General features: G+C 43.5%; 1 protein-coding gene across 3 annotated transcripts in view; it reads left to right on the top strand.

The window, feature by feature from the left end:
- smg7 (SMG7 nonsense mediated mRNA decay factor) overlaps nt 1–19,673 on the top strand; it is a 33,040-nt gene extending 13,367 nt beyond the window's left edge. The window contains exons 12-25 of one of the 3 annotated variants that reach the window (XM_080777899.1): nt 440–500; nt 1,399–1,518; nt 2,198–2,451; nt 2,637–2,845; nt 3,359–3,500; nt 4,169–4,596; nt 5,402–5,568; nt 7,209–7,368; nt 10,472–10,603; nt 12,533–12,616; nt 13,666–13,819; nt 14,282–14,452; nt 16,487–16,635; nt 17,320–19,673. In XM_080777899.1, the coding sequence (XP_080634025.1) occupies nt 440–500; nt 1,399–1,518; nt 2,198–2,451; nt 2,637–2,845; nt 3,359–3,500; nt 4,169–4,596; nt 5,402–5,568; nt 7,209–7,368; nt 10,472–10,603; nt 12,533–12,616; nt 13,666–13,819; nt 14,282–14,452; nt 16,487–16,635; nt 17,320–17,433 (2,345 nt within the window). In that variant the 3' untranslated portion in view covers nt 17,434–19,673. Of the gene's footprint in view, nt 1–439; nt 501–1,398; nt 1,519–2,197; nt 2,452–2,636; nt 2,846–3,358; nt 3,501–4,168; nt 4,597–5,401; nt 5,569–7,208; nt 7,369–10,471; nt 10,604–12,532; nt 12,617–13,665; nt 13,820–14,281; nt 14,453–16,480; nt 16,636–17,319 lie in introns of all 3 variants that reach the window. The other 2 variants (XM_080777898.1, XM_080777900.1) reach the window with 2 other exon arrangements.
- The last annotated feature ends 897 nt before the right edge of the window (nt 19,674–20,570 follow it).

Raw genomic sequence — 20,570 nt, 5'->3', positions numbered from 1 at the left:
GAGACACATATTACTCTGATCATGATTTAGTATTAATATCACTATAGTACAAAATGAAATACATTTAAAACAATTGACAATTTACAATAAGTAATAAAATAATTATACTGTATAATATATTTTAGTTTATATACTTTTTTTTCATCACATATCAATGATTCATTTTTCTGTAAAAAAGTAGTTAGGTAGCAATACTAGCAAATAGTTACACGTAATGATTATACATTTCAAACGTTCCTTCACAGAGATACTGAGATGTGATAGTTTCCAGCGGTCGAAAGTACTTGCACGCTCTGTACACTAGTAGGCCATTTATGGCCTACTAGTGTGCAACAAGCAAGTATGCACTCGGCAGAGTGCAGTTCTAGTTATGTACTATTTTGTACATAATGTTATTGTCACTGTTGAAACACTGACCTGTGGTCTGTTTCTTCCTCAGTGACCCCACTGCCTGAGGAGTTTGAACTACAAGGCTTCCTGGCTCTCAGACCAGCTCTACGGTACACACACACACACACACACACACACACACACACAATTGTGTAACTTGTCTTGTGTTGTGTTGTGTAAGGGGGCATGGCTATGAGCAGAGGAGCGCTTTTGGATATCATGTCTAGACTCTGCGCTTATTTCTTGCACTGAACGTTATATTGATGCCTGCAATGTTTGACCCTATCAACCGTTGTGCTCAAGCGTTATACAATGTGTACAAACAAAGACCTCTCATAGTTATAGTGACGATTTAAAGGTGGTAAAGGACCGGGTTGTGTCACACAGCCACGAGGATCAAACGTAACATTGATGAGCAGAGCTCTTCTTCAAGAGTTGAACTATTTTCAGCTTGAAGGGCCCATGGTGCTCTGCAAAAAAGAAAGAACAGAGTGCTCCAATGTGATGTGAGAGTTAGGTCTAGCCAACACCAACTCCAGACTCCTGGATGGCTGCCCTCCACACTCTCCTATCTAACATCAGGGTCTTGAGCTCTACAGTGTTGTTAGCTAAGCTGTCGTGCCGTAGTGTATCTACGTAGGTGTTGTGCTTCTTGCCCCTCCTGGGTTGGCTGCCACAGTGTCTGTTTGCTTTGTCTGTGATATGTGGTAGGTCCCCGTAGAGGTCCACATTTCTGATGTGGTCTGTCCGTCTAGTGCCATTTGTGGCATTCTTGTGTAGACTCCATCCAGGGCTCTTTCCTGTTGTGCTGTGAGTGTCCATGTCTCTGCCCCATACAGCAGTACCAACTCCACTGTAGCTACGAACAGCCGCCTCATTTTCTACCACTCAGGACATCATGTTGTTGTGTTACATAGTATCGTGTTACTGTATAGGACTATGGACTTTACTAAAGGACATCATGTTGTGTTACATTGTGTTACATAGTATTGTTGTGTTACTGTATAGGACTCTGGACTTCACTAAAGGACACCAGGACATCATGGTGGACAGAGAGAAGGTTCCAGTTCATACCAGACACCAGAGACTCATCAGTCTGGGAAGATGGGTGGCAGACACCCAGCCGGGGTGAGTACTGATCAATACTAATCAATAACAAACTTCTATGTGAACGCATAGCTTAACACTCCGATTTCCCGGGGTTATTTAATCCATTAAATCATAGCGCCCAGCGATTTATAGCAGCGGAGCACTTTTACCGACGGACCGGATGTTATCCCGGATTGGATGTAGCGGCTAAATGTAGCCAAAATACTCTAGAGCCTGATCGACAACAACGGGAGGTATGGTTACATTTAACGCGACTAGCGACGGGACCGCGGTGGGCCGTCTAACACCTGGTCTTTTCTTAGAATTGGACGGGATGATTTAGATCAAGAGTTATTAACGTTTTAAGATTTTTGGTCTCGTCAGCTAAACGGGGGGGGAACATTTTCAATGACATCCCACTATTATGCAACATCGAGTATTGCGCAACAGGCGCTCCTAGGCTGTGGAACGATGCGATCGGTTGTGATATCAATAATCTTCGTCTTTTGGATAAAACCTCGTCCTGGGCGCTGGGTGTTACTAATTGAAAGAACAGTGAACTTCGTCCTGGGCGATTGGGGTGTTAACTTGGAGCTCCTAGCTATCACCTGAACTCCTTGACAGCTATTCTCACATTAACATTCAATTTAGTCAAGTACAGCCCAAATTCACTCCCTCTGACTCCCTCTGACTCTCTCTCTCTCTCTCTCTCTCTCAGGTTGATCCAGTGTAAGTCCAGTGAGGATGGCGTCCTCCTCTTCCTCAGTGACATTCCAGAACAGGCCATCGAGGAGCCTCAGGAGAAGGACTCCCCTGTCCTCCAGGAGTCCAGCAACGGCGAGCAGACGGGACACAATAACACCCAACACCTTGACAACAACACCAGCAGCGCTCTCAAGTCAGTCCTGTCTGCTGGGAAGACCCAGAACACTGGCATAGAGACCGGAGAGAGACCCGTTGTCACATTCAAAGGTACTGGCAGTGGTAACGTGTAGGTTGGGCCATTCATCAATCAAATAAACATATTTCTTTGACAAAAATTGTCGATGGCGAAGATGAACATTAAAAGAGAACGCAATGAAACGAAATAAAGGAAACGCATGACTTTGATGTTTGATGAATTGAAGTTTAATGTTGAAAACGTGTGTATGTTACAGAGAACATCAAACCTCGTGAGCAGCAGCAACAACAGCAGAGTCGAGGCAACAACAACGTTCAGCTGAACGAGCGTGAGCGCAGCAGCAGAGAGTACGAGAGGAAAGGAAACAACACCGCTGCAGGGAAAGGAGACATGAAGAGGGAAGGAAAGAGGAAGAGTGAAGTGAAGAAGACAGGACACGACAAAACCACTGAGGCGGGGAAACAGGTAAACAATGCAGTTGATCAAACTTTGTCAATCAATCTACATGTCTATTTGATGTGCACTGATGTACAGTATACATGTTTTTGGTAGTTAATATATTAACCATTGATACATTGATCATAATCTAAGGACAGATCAAGATGAGCTAAATGATTAAATAGAATAAACAATCGACATATAAAAATAGAGAGACTATAATTATTTGTATAAGTATCTTTAATTAAAAAATCAGTCCCTCAGAAGTGATATAGAATATATTAAAGTCTAACTCATGTTGATTAGGTGATGTGATGTAAAACGGTGCCAACACTAACATTAAACGCCATTAACAATAAAAAAGACAATATGACGTAATGAGGCACATTATGATGTATATTTTTTATTTTTGTAATTACTTTTTGACTTATTTTTAATTGACGCTATTCTGCCACACTGTAGTCTACTACTCTAGTCTACAGTATAGTCTGATCAATGTATTGTGTGTGTGCCTGTGCGCGTGTGCGCATGCATGCTCAGGTGAAAGCACAGGTGGAGATGAGGAAGACTCCCGTGTCGGAGGCGAGGAAGACTCCAGTCAGTCAGAGTCAGACGACCTGCACCTCCCAGTTCATCCCCATACACCATACTGGAGCTTTTCCACCTTTACCCAGCAGACCTGGTACAGATGGTTCTCTTCTTTCTAGGTTTCCCTCCTCCAGCCAAGGAAGGTAAATTAAGGAAGGGACGTGCTGGACGCCGGGCATGCGCTATGGCGTTCATGGGTGACAAACTCGAAGCTCAATTAAATACATTGCATTACAGAAATCACGGTGTGATATGTTTGCTTTAATTTTCCTTATTAGTATTTTACTGGATGTCAGTGACTGCAATAAATTCCATTGAACTCCCAGTTTGCCACCGCAGTGCGACGTATCTCCCTGCTGGAAAGAGAAAATGACGTTGGAGTCCCTTTCTTAATGTTCCTTCCTTGCCTATATAGCAGTGGTTTTCAACCAGTGGTCGTTGAGGGGGGTCCAGGTGGTCCCCAGCTAAATGATGGAGAGTTTGTAACCTAGTCTACACAACTAGAGAAAGTAGAAGAATTGTTATTTTGAACATTTGCCTGTTATCTCTCCTATGGTACCAGTGCCACATCAATAAACTATAGAATTGTGGACAAAATCGTGTCCAACGATATCAAGATATTTTTTAGTTTGGGTCTGAGAGGCTAAATCTCATCAAAGGGTGGTCCGTGACATGAAACGGGTTGAAAACCACTGCTCTATACACATGTACTTCCTCCTCCAATGCAGTATACCTCATTGTGATTGGTTCTCTCCTCTCTAGGGTTCCCTCCTCCAGCGTATGTACTTCCTCCTCCCGTGGCGTTTCCCGGCCTGCAGGTAAACCCGGCGTTCACCTTCTCCCCTGGGGGCGTGGCCGGCTCCTTCCTGCAGCCTGGCCCCTCCCACAACCAGCCCAGCGGCGCTAAACAGTCCCACATCCCCTACAGCCAGCAGAGACCCTCGGGGCCACCGGGCCCTGGACAGGGAGGCCCCGGGGCATCACAGGGGCCCAACGGCCAGGGGCCCCTCAACCAGCAGCAGCAAGGGGGGCCCCAGCAGCAGCCGCAGCTCCCCCAGAGCCAGGCTCCGCCCTCGGTGCCATCCCAGCAGGCTTTGCAGCTACAGGTGCAAGGGGCGTCGCCCACTAAGCCTATGCAGCAGCAGGGTCCAGTGAGGAAGAGTCCTCCGCATCACCCCGCCTTACAACAGGTTGGTTTCACAACCCAAGGATAAATCAGGCCCTAACCCTGTGGACGGCAAGGATAATGCAAGTTTGGCCCCCAAATAATTGGCAAAAACAATAAGATTTTAATGAGAATATAACACTAGTGATACAATTAATAAGAAGAAGTATAAAAGTACTTTGGTTCCATTGATCCAAGCCAGATCACTATCTGATGAATTGATAATTAAATTAAACATGCTCTGAGACCACCACTTTCTTAACTCCTATGGCTTGATTGATTGAATACTTTAAAAGGATCCCTGGCTAATAAGACAAATATGCCTTAAAACATTATAATTGCCCTCTATAACTAAAATAAAATTATTTCTTTCATAAATGGAGAATCTTGACTTTCACTCAATAGGAACTGCTCCTGTCGCAAGTTGATGTCATATGTCCATGTGTGGTCCAGCCCTATGGATGAATATATGGAATGCACACTTGCACAGGCTAATAAAAAGTATTTAAAATATTGCTTTGTTGTTTTTTATTAGCATATGCATTCCATACATTCCATAGGGCTAGACCATATGGACATATGACATCATCAACTTGCGACAGGAAAGTTTCTTTATTTATAAAATAAATACAATATTTAAGGTGTTTTTATTTTTGTTGTAGAGGGCAAGTATAATGTTAAGGCATATTTGTCTTATTAGCCAGGGATCCTTTTTAACAATTTGCAAAAAGTACAGAGCTGCACCCTGAGGGGACAATAAAGACTGTTATTATTTATAATGATGATGATGATGATGACAACAAACGTGTGCTGCTGGTTTTCACCACCAGTACATGCAGGTGCAGGACCAGTCGGGTCAGATGTGGAACCAGAACCAGGCCGCTCTGCAGCAGAAGCTGCAGCTGTCCGTCAAGCAGCCCCAGAACCCCGCCTACTACATGGCCCCGCCCCCCCAGCTGTACGAGCAGCACGCCGCCCAGTCCAACCAGAACAGCATGTAAGCCTGTCATAAGTATTAACACCACCGCAACCTAGTCGCAATTGTTTTGCATAATTGTTGCACAATTAAGCAATATTACACGAAAGGGTGTGCTTTAGCGTGATTATAGATGGTATGCGCAATTGTGCATGCATAAAGTGAGTTGCAAATTGAGTGGAAATGTGAGTTTAACGTTGTTTAGTGCAATCACATAGAACTTTTCTGTTTGGATGTATGGGCTGTCAAGGCCAGACAGTAGTTTTTTGCCAGTAGGCATAACTTCGGTTTTGATGATGTCACACACATACCATCTATTGGCACGACAGCGTTGCTGCAGGAACGAGACTTTAGCAGAGTTCCGTAAGCAGCGCTGAAGTGCCAAAAATCTAGGTAAAGCACACCCTTGAGTGTAGTATTGCGATTATACAACAGTTTAAAAAACACACATCAACTAAATGTCTTTGTAACTAAGATATTTGGTAGAAGTTCAATATTTTTGAATGCCAGATAGCCAATACGATCACAAATGTCCCATGCAAACTGCTAGCCTAGCTACTCTGGCGGCGGTGGCTCAGGGGTAGAGTGGCTGGATGGTAACCGCAAGGTTGCCAGTTCAAACCCGGGCTCCCCCAGAGTTAGTGTCGAAGTGTCCTTGAGCAAGACACTGAACCCCTAATTGCTCCTGATGTGCTGGTTGGTGCCTTGCATGGTTTCCGCCGCCATCGGTGTATGAATGTGTGTGTGAATTGGGTGAATTGATGCACAATCTATGTAAAGCGCCTTGAATAAAGGCGCTATATAAATGCACCATTTGCCATTTACTCGGCCTGCTCTGTTCTCTGCAAGTCTCCCGTCTCATTCATTTTGATTAGGTGTGCAGTCCCGTTCGTTTGAAGCACGGTAAGGTAGATTGATATTTCAACCAATCGTATTGCTTCCTCGAAATGACCCGTTGTAGTGTGGTACGAGGTGTATTTCCGTAGGATTTTTTTGCTTTTTTGGCTTTCATAGGGACCAAACTGTCAGAAAATGATGGGGTTCAAATTTTCCAGACCCCCACCCCTTATTTGGGGGGTCATATCTTTTGGGACCTCCCATAATAGTATGCCAGACATTTAATGTCCGATTTTCATGATATTAGGGTTGTTTTATAGGTTTTTAAATATTCTGAGTTGATTTCTTACACTTTGAAAGTAGCCAGAATAATCTTTTCTGACTTTTGGTTGGGGTCTTTCTTCACCCGGGCCCCCCCGGACTCATCTCAGTACTCATTACATTCCTCGCTCTGCTCCTTTTCCAGAACAATGTCAAATTAGATAATAATTTAAGCATTAAAAGTTTTTGTAGCTGGGCACTGATTACAAAAATGAGTAGTAGTTAATACCAGGGGTCTTCCACAGGGGGTCTGGGACTAGTTTTGCCCCTATTCTTGCACCCATATTATTAGAATATCTTGTGTTTATGTAAAGTACTTTGATAGTTTTAGTATTCTACCATTATTGTTGACACTGCAGGGAATAAAGGTATTGCAACTTCTCACTTTGGGCACGCAGAACGTGGCTGTTTTTTTGACGCCTCGTACCACACTATTGTATGATCGCAATTATTTGTGTGGCAATTAATTAATCATCAAGTGAAATGTCCCATGCTGCTGACAGGTCCTCCAACCTGGACAAGAAGATGAAGTATCCAGATGTCAACATGCAGGACTTCTACTGGGAAGCCTCCTACCGTATGAACAAGAGACCACCAGTGCCCCCTCCTGGAAACTTCTGCAACGAACAGGACCCTGCCGCACCCAGAGGACCACCCACTGAGGTGAGGGGGTTTGGGGGGGGGGAGAATGGGTGGGGTTACTTAGTAGGTGCTGTAGTTCGGGATGTTGTGTAGGGTCTCTCAACCTTTTGCAATTTCAAGGACAGTTTGATATGCATGAGACCAGAACTGGTTCCCAAACACTGGGTCGGGACCCATTTGTGGGTCGCGGACACATTTTGTATGGGTCCCTTTATTTTCCGTTAACCACATTTTTAATTAGTTTTTTTTTTTTATGAATTCAAAGCAAAGCAGTAATTCCATGAAGAAATCAAAGAAGAATCAAATAAATTCTATACATTAGAGAACAAATGTTTAAGAAGTAGTTAAAATAGCCGATCTGAGCTTGTAGACCTGCTGTTTGCAGTAGCTTGGGTCCCAGGCAAACGTCTTTTGGGTCTCGAGCTAAAATGTCTGGGAACCACTGCAATAGACCACGGACCCCCATGTTTTTATTTGTTTTATTTGTTTTTATGACCCTTAAGTTGTAGACTGCTAAGGATCCTGTTGGTTCCATTTGTACACTCAGAGTTATATACCCGTAAGTTTTGTGGGAAATAAAGTTACTTTCTGAACTTCAGGAAGTTGACAAGCTACGACATCCCCATCAGCTGTGGGATTTCGCTTTCAATGTCTTTGCAGAATAACACTTGTATATCAATACTTCTGTATCAATATTTTGCATGGATCACAAAAGGTTGATGGATGAGGCAATTATATAACACGTATGAGACACAGCATGGCGGATCTAGAATAGTAGATTGTGACAGCAAACTAGAGATCCGATAATCGGCCATATCGGCCGATATTCACTCTGATCGGTAATCGGCATTTACCCTATCTGGAGAAACTGATCTTTTACACTATTTAAGTGGTATAAATGTCAATCAGATAGAGATAGAGTATAATATAATTTTGCATTTTTGTGACGGGCCTAAACATTCTCCCCCTCCGCACACACACAGGAACAATAATTTTGGAAATATTAAAATTTGCAACATTTCACAAGATCGGTCGATCATGAGAAAAACAATCTGTATTGGTCCCAAAATACCTGATCGGAGCATCCCTGCAGCAAACCACTCCAGAATACATGTTTCTTACCGGCCAAAGTGACGGTAGCTCAGTGTCTGGCTAGCGTAGTCGGTAGGTCAGGCCTGTCACGATAATTACATAATCGCCTAATCGCAATCATTTAAGATAATTGCAATGATTTTTGCGTGATCGTCAATCGTTTCCACGTTGAAAAATGTCCATTCATTTTCAAACATTTTTCAAAAATAGCAGAAATTCGAAGTGACGTGTTGTAGACGTTGTAGATCAACTATTTTGCTATTTTGTTTAAGATGTTTGGGAGGAAAAAAATATGAAATGTGCTAGCAGTGATTTCTTTCCATTTGTCATATCTGCCCTGTGCAAGTTGTGATCACGAAGCCTAAAAGGCAAACAGAAATACAAATTCTAACGTTCCAATGTTCAATGCAAAAAATCGTTAATCGCAATTATTTGTGTGACAATTAATCGTCAACTTAAATTTGTAATCATGGCATCAATCATTTACTCAAAGACTACATTTACATGTACTGCGTTCCTGTTCTGTAACAGTTTCACGACGGCAAATGCTGTTCTGGCGGGTGTTGATTTGGGACCCTGAGTGAGTTACACTATTGTCCAATCTAAATGTATAATCTCACGTTTTTTGTCAAATGCTCAACTGGATTCCACTGGGTGACTTGACTTCCACCTTATGTGATGAATTGCAGTTTGAAAACTGCTTGGGTCCCCGCAGGGTACAGTACTACAGTCACTCCCTGACCATAATAGTTTAGGATCGGACTTTCTTCAGTGATACTTGTTTTTGTCGATTCAAAAAGTTTCATTTTGAGTTTCCCCTTTGTGTGTGTGTGTGTGTGTGTGTGTGTGTGTGTGTGTGTGTGTGTGTGTGTGTGTGTGTGTGTGTGTGTGTGTGTGCGCGCGCGCGCGCATTATGTTTTAATTGTGACGTTTGCAAAATAATTAGTTATGTAACGTAAAAGAAGACATATAATCCATTGTTTCCTGCTGTATTGTATTATCTAAAGAGATTACATTTCTGACAGCCTGTCAGCCATTTCTCACGATGACAGCTCTCATGCAACTCATGCAGCCCAGACAGAAATGCTGCTGCACAGTGTTCACTTAAAAAAAAAAACAATGCAGACTTTGGGAAAGTGTTCATATAGGGCTCTCGAATGGGACAGCCCTCAAGCCTTCACAGACTTGATGTGAACGTGCATCTTAATTCAGTAATTCAGATAAACATACATTAGAACTGGACCATATGCCAAATTCCAGTAACCCAAATCTCGCTCACTCAAACTCGGTCACTCCAGCTTGACCCGGAAATAGTTTTATCCCTATTGGTAATTAGCTTTTTGGAGAAGCCGAGTGGGCTCTTTGAGCGTGCTTGGGGCGGCTTGCACCAAGTGTACAGTACACAAAGTGCCAGAGTTTCATATCTTCTTGCGGAAGACATCATGTACATGTACGAGCAAAAAGAGGGACGTGGTCATGATTCCATTCAAACATGTACATTTGCACTTCCTGGCGCTTCATTCACTATTTCAGGAATAAATGGCTTTGCACAATGTCAACTATAAAGATAACAATGTGGCCATCCACATTGATGAATTGTCTATTCTGTTATCCTGTACTATTCCATACCTGCATATTATTCTATGCATGCACATTTTCATCTGTTGGTTATGTTCCACCGTGGCTCTGGTTCCAGTGATCCAGCTGTGTGACAAGTCATAAGTGATCACAGAATTTGCTGTCGCTGTGAAATGACTGGGTGAGCGTAGTGCATTCAGTCGACCATTCCATCCTTGAATCCTCTCCTCCTCGCTGTGGGCTGGGCTAAGGTGTGGTTGGAGGACACGAGGGGAGTGAGCGAGTGTTAAAGTTGGGGTAGTGGAATTCGGCTTCCGTCTTGTTTCTGATCTGTCCTCCCGCTTGACCTCGTCTTTCCATCTTGTGTTTTCTCTTCCTGTTTTTTGTTGTTGTTCTTCTTCATGCCTGTGTGTTTCTCTTCCTCTGTTTTTCTTCTTCTTCATGTGTCTCTCAGGACAACAAGAGCTCTCCTCTGCTCCCTCCTGACCTGTTCAAAACTCTAGCAGACTTTGAGGACGAGGAGCAGCTTCTCTTTAAGCCTCCTGACTCCTTCTATCAGGCTCTGGCTCCTGGACACAACATCTTTGTATGTAGCCAGTATGACCTTTCACCCCATGAACACCCCCCCCAACTAGGGCTGTCACGATTACAAATTTAAGTTGACGATTAATGGTCACACAAATAATTGTGATTAACGATTTAACTGTTTTTGGCATTGAGCATATTAATACAGAATACATTTCTGTTTGCCTGGTTATCAACAAAATGCACAGGGCAGATATGACAAATAACTGAGAAATACAAAGACATTTCTGACACAAAAGCTGAAATAGCTGCTCTTTTACTGTATGACAATGTTTCATGACGATTATGACAAAATAATTGTGATTAGACGATTATGTAATAATTCCAACAGGCCACGACTTAAATAATTGTGATTAGACAATTAGACAACGATGTAATAGTGACAGGCCTACTTCCAGATGTGTATCGGATGTTTGGCATTTGCTTAATTTATACTCTCATCGTGCAACAGTGTTGCTTGCATAAGGAACCGATGTACAAGCTATCAACATGTTGCATTGTGACATGGTAATAGCGTTGTAGTTCTGTTCTTCGTCTCACTATGGAGTGAAGCTGCAGGACCTTTCTCTTCTTTACCCCTTGGCTTCAGTGGATAATATCCCGAATCGTAAGTTTAATGTTGCACCGGGTGCTTGTTATGTGTCACTGACATGTGTCAGTTAAATGCTACGTTTCTAGTGATTTGCCCACCGTGTGCGGATTGACCTACATATGGAGAGACAAGCATTCATACAGAGACAACGAGAGGTAGAGTGATGAAGCCATTGAAAGACGTGTTTCAACCAGACTGTCCTGAAACACTGCGAGCGACAGCAACACCGTCCAGCCCGGTTATATTTGCTCGCAGTGTCTCTATTTTTGCAAGCCGTCATGTTTAGCTTTGTAACTGTTCCTGAAATGCAGCGATTTTGATTGTCGGTAGTTTTATTAAAAGTGAAGAAAATTGGATGTTCAAATGGCATAGTGGATGGACAACACAGTAGCTCCTCTAGCTCAGTGTTTCCCAAACTTTTCAGGTCGCGACCCAAAAGAGAGAAGACGTTCTCCCAGGACTGTGTGTGTGTGTGTGTGTGTGTGTGTGTGTGTGTGTTAAATGGTCTTAAAGACCTAAAAAGTCGTTTGGACTGTGCAGAGCTGCAGTGCTCTGAGAGTGTACAGTGTACCAAATAGACCCTTACGGGTTAATTTGGTTCCATTTGTACACACCCACTGAGTTATATGGGTCCTTGAACATTAATAAAGAAGTTTGTTTTAAAGAAGCTTTTTTATTATACATGGTAGTAACTTCTGTAATGAAAACATTGAACAGTGTTTATTTACTAGACTAGTGAATGACAGCTTAAAGACAGCTTGTTCGTGATATCAGTATTTTATTATAGCCCATTTAGAAAAACCTGTCGCACACCTAAGAACAGGTGCGTAGGAAAGTGCTGTCAATGAGCTAATCAATTACCATATTGATTATGTGTTGTGGGTGGTTTTATAGAGCGGCGCAGTCCCTCCCCCTTTCAGAACAACGAATGGCCCAGGAAATGAAAACGCAATGCATTTCCCCATAGGCAGTTTTTATTTAATTTATTTAAAGACCTTTTAAGCGTCGTACGAAGCCAACTCTTGTCGTGACAAATCATGACAACACACACAATATTTTGGACCAAACAAATAATTACAAAGAAGACTGCCCCGCTCTATTAGGAGGGAAACCTTCTGGAGCATCAGCTTGTCATCCACATCTTTATCCATTTTTAATAAAGGATGTGGAATAGTTTCCCTCACATAAGCATGTCTTCTCCAGATGGGATTAAATAACATCTGTTGCATCTAAATCAATCTCATTGTTTGAAATGACTTTCAATCGTCTCTGTTTGTCTATTTTGTTTTGTCCATCTATCAGTCTCATAATGTCTCTGTTCATGTCTTGTCTCTACAGCTGTCCAATCAGAGCAGGATGGAGGGCGTTCCTGAGGGCATCGGCCAATCATCTCTGCTGCCCCTATCTGGCTTCCCTATACAGGTTGGTACCATAGAGACAAAATTGGTTGCTGCACTTTCGTTGGAGAGACCTGTCTCCAACTGGAGGAGGAAGTCAAGCGGAATCTCGGAAGGCAAGTGCTGTTGATTGGCCTACCGAACGTCCCCTTCCGTTCTTCCGTTTTGCTTCCACCAGAGCCATAGAGTAAGACAGAGTTACGACAACACCGTTCACTTCATGGGGACAGGCTCTCCAGCATAGACTCCTATATTGAACCAGAAGTTTACGGAATACATTGGAGTCTATGGGCTCGCGTGAGTACATGAACCAAGTGACCAGGCGGTTTTCTGCCCCTCAATGTCGTAACTCTGTCTTTGGCTTCCGCTAAGCTTCCTTGTATGCTTCGCAAGGAATCTCGGAGAAGGTTGCCAATGCAATCCAAATGCGCATCGCCATCAGACGCCCCGGAAGAGGCGTCTATGTTTATATGTCTATGGTTGGTACCCAAGACAAACAATGGAAAAGCAAGACACGGCATCTTGCTTATACTTCCTGTATCTGTGTGATGTAGTTGGGTGTCCTTTGATTTGATTTAAAGATGACTGGTGAGGTAAGAAACCCTAGAGCGGCTCATACGAGAAGTAGAACCTCACAGTTTACACGAAATTACACAATTGGAATTTATTAATATTTTAGGTGACCAGAAGTAGGTGGTGAGCATATTAAAGAATGTGAACACAGCTTCTAACACATTAATTATTATTATTTATATTATGAGTATTAATTCCAATGGGAGAAGTGAACACGGCGTCTAACGATTATTTAGCTCTATGGTTACTGAACTAAATAGTGGACCCATTCTTCACAAGCCACACAATCTTACTAACATTCTGACACTAATATGTATTAGAAAATCTACATTGTCAACCTCTCTCTGTCCCAGCAACCCACTCGGGAGACAATTTGTGTACCATTTCACACCTATTGGCAAAGAGTGGCATGGGCTATCGTACCAAATTTAGCACCTTTGTTAATAGTACTGTTCACTGACTAATTGTTGCATGTATGTGCATGTGCGTGCTTGTGCGCAGGAGAACTACCAGAACAACAGCATCTTCAGCCAGGCCTACGGCAAGAACCTGCCCCCCCCCTCCAAACCCGACGCTCCCATGATGCACCAGGAGCCCTCACTCTACTCGCTGTTTGAAGGAACGCCCTGGTCTCCTTCACTTCCTGCTTCCTCTGGTAATTTACATCACGTCCTGTTTGGGTGAATTAAATTACATTCACGGGACCTGTTACATAGCGATTATTCACCGTTACCGGGTGAACCGCCTTTCAAAATAAGTCGGTTCTCCATAGAGCTGAACGCTTGGCGGTCTTCCAATACACAATTCAGCCAACAAATGGGTGGTGTTGGCGGGGAATGCCACATACTGTCCATTTTGGAGCAGCATGGGGCAAATGAACAGCTCAGGCAGCCATTATGTACTAAAATGGAGCACCGACAACGACATTTTCGTTTCATTTAGTTCCGTCCCGTCCGTTCTCTGTACCCACAAACATACGTATCTTTCAGAAAACAAAAGAAATTTGTATAATCAGCCTCGGGTATAAATGGGTTAGAATTCTGTGTCCAAGTGTATGTGTATGGGGCTGTAGTGTATATTATTGTCAAATTTTTGGTTCTGTCTGTCTGTCTCTCAGACCACTCCACCCCAGCCAGCCAATCACCTCACTCCTCCAACCCCAGCAGCCTGCCCTCGTCCCCGCCCACTCACAGCCACGCCTCCCTGCCCTTCTCCAACTTTGGTCCCATCGGCACGCCGGACAGCAGAGAGCGCCGCCTGCTGGACCGATGGAAGAATGACAAGACGGGTGAGGCACTTTAGAACCTTATTGAAAACCACATTAATCAGGGGTTAAATCCAAGCCTCTGCTTTTGATATCTCCCCCTCTGATCATTGCTTATCATTGCCTTAAACAGTGATTCTGAATTTGTGGCTCGGGCCCACTGGCGGGCCTTGAGGATACTGTAGTGGGCCTAAGTGGGCCCCCAACTATTGGAAAAAAAACTGCAATTTTAGTGACAATATAAAAAATGTTAAGAAATATCATGGTATTTTTTCTTTAGTATTTTGAAAAATGAGTTTTCATTGTCATACCAGTAAATGGGAACTAGTGTTCGTTCCATTGATCCAAGCCGGAACACAAATAAACATATTGTGAAAATGCACACGGCTCACCCCTCTGACCACTTGACAAGCAAACGCTTTCGAGATGTGAACCCAGATCCAGATATATATTTTTTAAATATATATAAGATTTGTATTTGGCTTTTTGCCTATATTGACAGTTATTACTGAAGACTGACAGGAGAGTGGGAGGGAGAGAAGGGTAGAGACATGCAGCAAAGGTTGTCATGAACGGAACTCGAACTCGTCAAGCCAGAGCCTATATGTGGCATGCGCCTAGCCTGGGCACCATTTCATTTCGGTATATGATCCGTGCTGGAGCCGGATGATATGCTTACGTCATGTTGTAGGCAATGGTTTGCCTACAACAAAAAGGAAGCTGTTTGTTGCTTCCTGTTTGATTAAAAGCAATAAAAGCTCTCGTAAGCGAGAGCTTTTATTGAGAGGGAAAAGGAAGTTGTCGCCGCCTGTTCATCCTGTCTGGCGACTACAAAACAATACTACAACATGACGTAACCACATCATCCGGCCCCAGGCGGGATCATACGGACTTTTGAAACAGAGACTAGGCTTTCCTCCGAGGCGGTGGAAAGCCTGGTGAGGCGAGGTTAGCATGCGCCTGGACCACTTAGCCAGCGGGTGCCACTGCATGTAATTTCTTGACAGAAAGTAGCTGATAACATGTCTATGGTGGATTTTTATGAAACAAAAACTGTATGAAAAGAAAGAGGATAGTTCAAGCTTTCCGTACAGCTGCAATGTTGATGAGTTTAATGCAATTTAATACAATCAGATCTGTCTTTTCCTGGGTGTATAAAATGGGCTAGGCCACTTTAACCCTGGGGCATAGTTTGATGGCGGGCATATACCAGTAAGACGCCTTAATATAAGAGACGGGCGACCGAAGGGCTGACACACTCTACCAGAATAATGTCACTTCACTATGTCTGCACTGTCATAGAAGTTTCATTTTAAATTGTCTCATATAAGCAGGGGTGCACATTAATATTTGGGGGGGGGGATATGGATTTCTACTCTGCCACAATGTTATGCTGCCCACAGGGGCAGATGCAAAAGGTGCTAAGCTACACAGTCATAGACACTGTATTTGTGGTCGTTAAGCAGCAGGAAGACGTTTGTTAGCAGCTCAACCACTGAAACCAAAACAAACAAACCAACACAGATAAAAATGAATTACTCACCTACTGCTGCAGTTTCCATGTTTAAGTAATTCCAATGTTGTTCAAGTGACGGATGCATGGTTTTATTGTAAATATGGTCGCGTGGTTTAGACTAGCACTTTGACAGCAGGAGCGTAACTTTCCCTTTCAGTTTCAAAAGTGACCAAAGCGATCTTTATACTCTTAATATTGTAACTAAGAGATTCGACGAGTTAGCTATATTTTATATACAGCATTTTAGAAGGAATAAGCAAAATCGTGCAAAATCGTGATGCGACGTTTCCTGCTGTAATGCACTGCAGCAGTGTGTGTGTGTGTGTGTGTGTGTGTGTGTGTGTGTGTGTGTGTGTGTGTGTGTGTGTGTGTGTTAAAACACGTGTGTGTGAAGAGCGTGATGTTTTGAGCGTGATGCGGTTTTGCGTAACGCATTACAGTGTTACTGCTCGTTTTCATTTTAAATGCGACCTTTGGTCGCAACAACACATGTATTTCCTTTTGGGAAATATAGACTGACTGACTGTGTGTGCTAGGAGCAGTGAGTGGTTTTGGGTTGGACTACCTGCCAGCGTCCTCGGCGACCTCTGAACCCAGCTGGCATCAGACTGGCCCCGCCTCCACCTCCTGGACCAATCAGGACACACCGATGGACGACTCATCCTCTACTGTCCTGTTGGATAGCCTGAAGGTAAGCTACACAACACAACACACAATGATGTTTTTAGGGTGGCCCCTCTAGTCTAAACAGCCGGTGGCCCAATTATTCATACTATTTTGCTGGTCCAGTTCCATGAAGAGATAGTTGTGTATTTATTGCATGTTATCCTTCCAGTCCATCTGGTCCAGTTCCATGATGAGATAGTTGTGTATTTATTGCATGTTATCCTTCCAGTCCATCTGGTCCAGTTCCACGATGAGATAGTTGTGTATTTATTGCATGTTATCCTTCCAGTCCATCTGGTCCAGTTCCATGAAGAGATAGTTGTGTATTTATTGCATGTTATCCTTCCAGTCCATCTGGTCCAGTTCCATGAAGAGATAGTTGTGTATTTATTGCATGTTATCCTTCCAGTCCATCTGGTCCAGTTCCATGAAGAGATAGTTGTGTATTTATTGCATGTTATCCTTCCAGTCCATCTGGTCCAGTTCCATGAAGAGATAGTTGTGTATTTATTGCATGTTATCCTTCCAGTCCATCTGGTCCAGTTCCATGATGAAATAGTTGTGTATTTATTGCATGTTATCCTTCCAGTCCATCTGGTCCAGTTCCATGAAGAGATAGTTGTGTATTTATTGCATGTTATCCTTCCAGTCCATCTGGTCCAGTTCCATGATGAGATAGTTGTGTATTTATTGCATGTTATCCTTCCAGTCCATCTGGTCCAGTTCCATGATGCAGCCCGGTCCGTCTGCGCTGGAGCAGCTGCTGATGCAACAGAAGCAGAAGCAGCAACGAGGTCACGGCAACATGAACCCCCCCCACTGAGGAGGGGGGAGGGATGTCCATCGTCATGACAACCACAACCTTACCCCCCCACAGGTGACGGGCGGGAAGACAAACCAAACGTTTGACGACAGACCGGCTCCAACACGCGAGACAGCCGGGAAATCGAATCGCTGCGCGAACGAACGAAACGTGCCCACGCACGTACGTACGGTGGGGTTCCGGTGAAGGCGAAGCGACCTTCTCCTTCCACCGTCTTCTCCAGACTCCTCTTCCTCCATGGCGACTAGGAGATGCCGCTGACGCTCTGCCAGCTCCACCCACTGGGTGTCATTAGACACGCCCACTGGCTTCTACGGCCACGCCTCTTTACACACAGATACTCTAGACACCCTTATAAGTCCTCTCTCTCTCTCTCTCTCTCTACCCCTCTCTCTCTCTCTCCCATATTGGAGGAACTTTTGGGGAACTGAGTCGTGACAAACTGCTCGTCGTGTTTTGAAGTGTTGCAGCGCTTTCGTTCGACCGTGAGGTCGTCACGAACGACGTCCACACGAACACACACTGATCTTAGCCAATGTTTGTTTTTATCTGGAAATGTGTAGGACCACTCTGATTGGCTGAAGGAGAAAGGACGTAAGTTAAGGAGTTTATTTTTTTTTATTTTTAACGTGTGCCTATCCATTAGCCGTGCACGGGACGCGAGAGAAGAGCTGCTGTTACCTCCTGCCGATCAGAGGGAAATCAACTTCCTATCTGTCCGATCGGACGTATATGACGACTTCCTATTGGTCAAAAGCGGAAAGATGACGACTTCCTATTGGTCCGATCAGAGGGACATAACTTCCAATTGGTCGATCAGAGAGGAATCCTAACTTCCTATTGGTCGATCAGAGGGGCGCATCCCAGCAGCAACCTGGAGGAAGACCGGTTTGAACTGGTCGAGGGGCGGGTGTTAGAAAACATAGAGGGGTAGTATTATCATTAATATTAATAATAAAAAACAAATACTGTATTTTGTGATTTGTTGGTAGCAGTTTTAGCTTGATAAAAGTAGGGCTTCTACTCTCATCCTTGACTTTGAGTAAAGGAGAAAAAAATGCGTGAACGTATCCCTGCTAGCTTAACCTGCAGTTACTGTTTGGTTCTGTTTAAAATGTCCTGCCTTTTTAAATAGTTTTAAACAGCCTCTCTCTCTCTCTCTCTCTCTCTCTCTCTCTCTCTCTCTCTCTCTCTCTCTCTCTCTCTCTCTCTCTCTCTCTCTCTCTCTCTCTCTCTCTCTCTCTCTCTCTCTCTCTCTCTCTCTCTGCTTGCTCAGTGTTTTATTAACAGTACTGTTACAGTACTCTCATGGTTGTCGTACAGTAGGAACCAGTACAACAGTAATCATAGTTAGACTGGTCCAGGAACTGCTGGTTCAGTGATATAAAACAGTTAGACGGACAGTCAGACGGAAGGACAGACAGTTGGACGAACAGAAAGACGGATAGTGCTCGTTTGCGTTGGCCTGGACTGAGCTGAACTGGTTTGGAATTGGTTCAGAGAATGTTTATTGATAACCACTAAAACTACAATTCCCTCAAACCCACACATTTGTACTCCTGTAAAACTACATTTCGCGCAAACACACATGTTAGTCCTCCCGTAAGCCGTTATTTTATTAATATTATTCTGTATAGACCCTCAATTAGCTCACTGTTTACTACTAACCTGCTAAACGAGAGGGGGGGGGGGGGGGGGGGGGGGGGTGGGGGATTGTAACCATGGTAACCAGTCTGCAGAGTGCTGGCCTTAATACCCAGCAACCAAGACTCATGGGTTTTGTAGTTTCATAAGCATAGACCCGCATCAGCGACTCAATGGGTATTGTAGTCTGATAAGCATACAACCCAACCACAAAGACTCATGGGTAATGTAGTCTGTTAAGCCCAGCAACAGAGACTCGGTGTGATAAGCAGGGTGCTCCATAGGAAGGATATTGTCCATGTAAAGCTACGTAGCAGAGAGCCGTTTAAACTCATGGTTCTTGAGGGGGGTCCAAAACGAGGATGTTTTTATTTTCCCGTAGGAGACCATTTTATTAAAAGCCAACTTCAACAATGACATGTCTGTATTTTCCGTGTGATTCTGTGCTTTTTCTCGTTGCATTTAGAACTGTCTTCTTTGAAAAATAAAAAAGAATTGTACATCGTCATGCTGAATGTCGGGACAGGTGGACCGTTACTGTGAACTGAGTTCCTGTATCTGCTCACACTGGAAATAAAGATGGGATGTACACTGTGTGTGTGTGTGTGTGTGTGTGTGTGTGTGTGAGTGAGTAAAATGCAGTATCTGGGATGTACAGTATGCAGTGTGTGTTTCCTGTTTCCCAACATTTCATGAATGAAATCTAATTAAAATAGCAGATCTACAAGCTCACAATGTATGCAAAGTTTGCAAACATTTCTTTTTTGGGTCTTGAGCTAAAAACGTTAGGACCACTGCTCTACCACGACAGGATGTTATGAAGCAGTGTTACTGTATGGTACTTGGTGGTGACTGGTGTTTTGGGGCGCTTTCAACATTGGTAACCTTTCGCCAGACGAGTGGCTGCCAAGTTGACCCAACTTGAGTTTAGAAAATAGAAGTGCCCCCTCCCCCCAATAAACAGGAACTCAGTGCATTTTCTGAGATTGTTTCCATTGAAGCGAATGGATGGATGTGGAGAAAACCCCTTTGAGTTCCTACAAGTAATATTACTGGGACCATAGAACAGCAATATACTGGATATAGAGCTGGATACATTACAGTAGGAAGGGCCCATATATGTACCCTGGCCTGTAAGTGACCATAATTACAAACTTCAAGCAGGGTGATGCAGAGTAGGATAACTAGGATTTGTTCTCAGGACACCGATAGGTGTACTCTCATTACAACAGTGTGTGTAGACTGTAGAGTTTACACAGACTGGAAGGTGCATTTATTATGGGCACCACTAGAGGTCACCAAATGATTCCTCGTTCATACAACAGTTGTGGATTACATTTGTTACCACCCTGAATACAATGCTTTATAATGAGGTGAGTATTCATTAAATATCCTGGATTAATTGGGTGATAAATAGCCATTACATGTGCAGGACTGATATTATTATTGTTTAAATATTTTGTTCATGTAATGTGTCTTTTACTCTTTTCACA

Source organism: Protomyctophum bolini (genome assembly GCF_963924005.1).
Source record: "Protomyctophum bolini genome assembly, chromosome: 12".
NCBI lineage: Eukaryota > Metazoa > Chordata > Actinopteri > Myctophiformes > Myctophidae > Protomyctophum > Protomyctophum bolini.
Note: the sequence above shows the minus strand (reverse complement) of the source record. Positions and strands in the feature narration are given on the sequence as shown.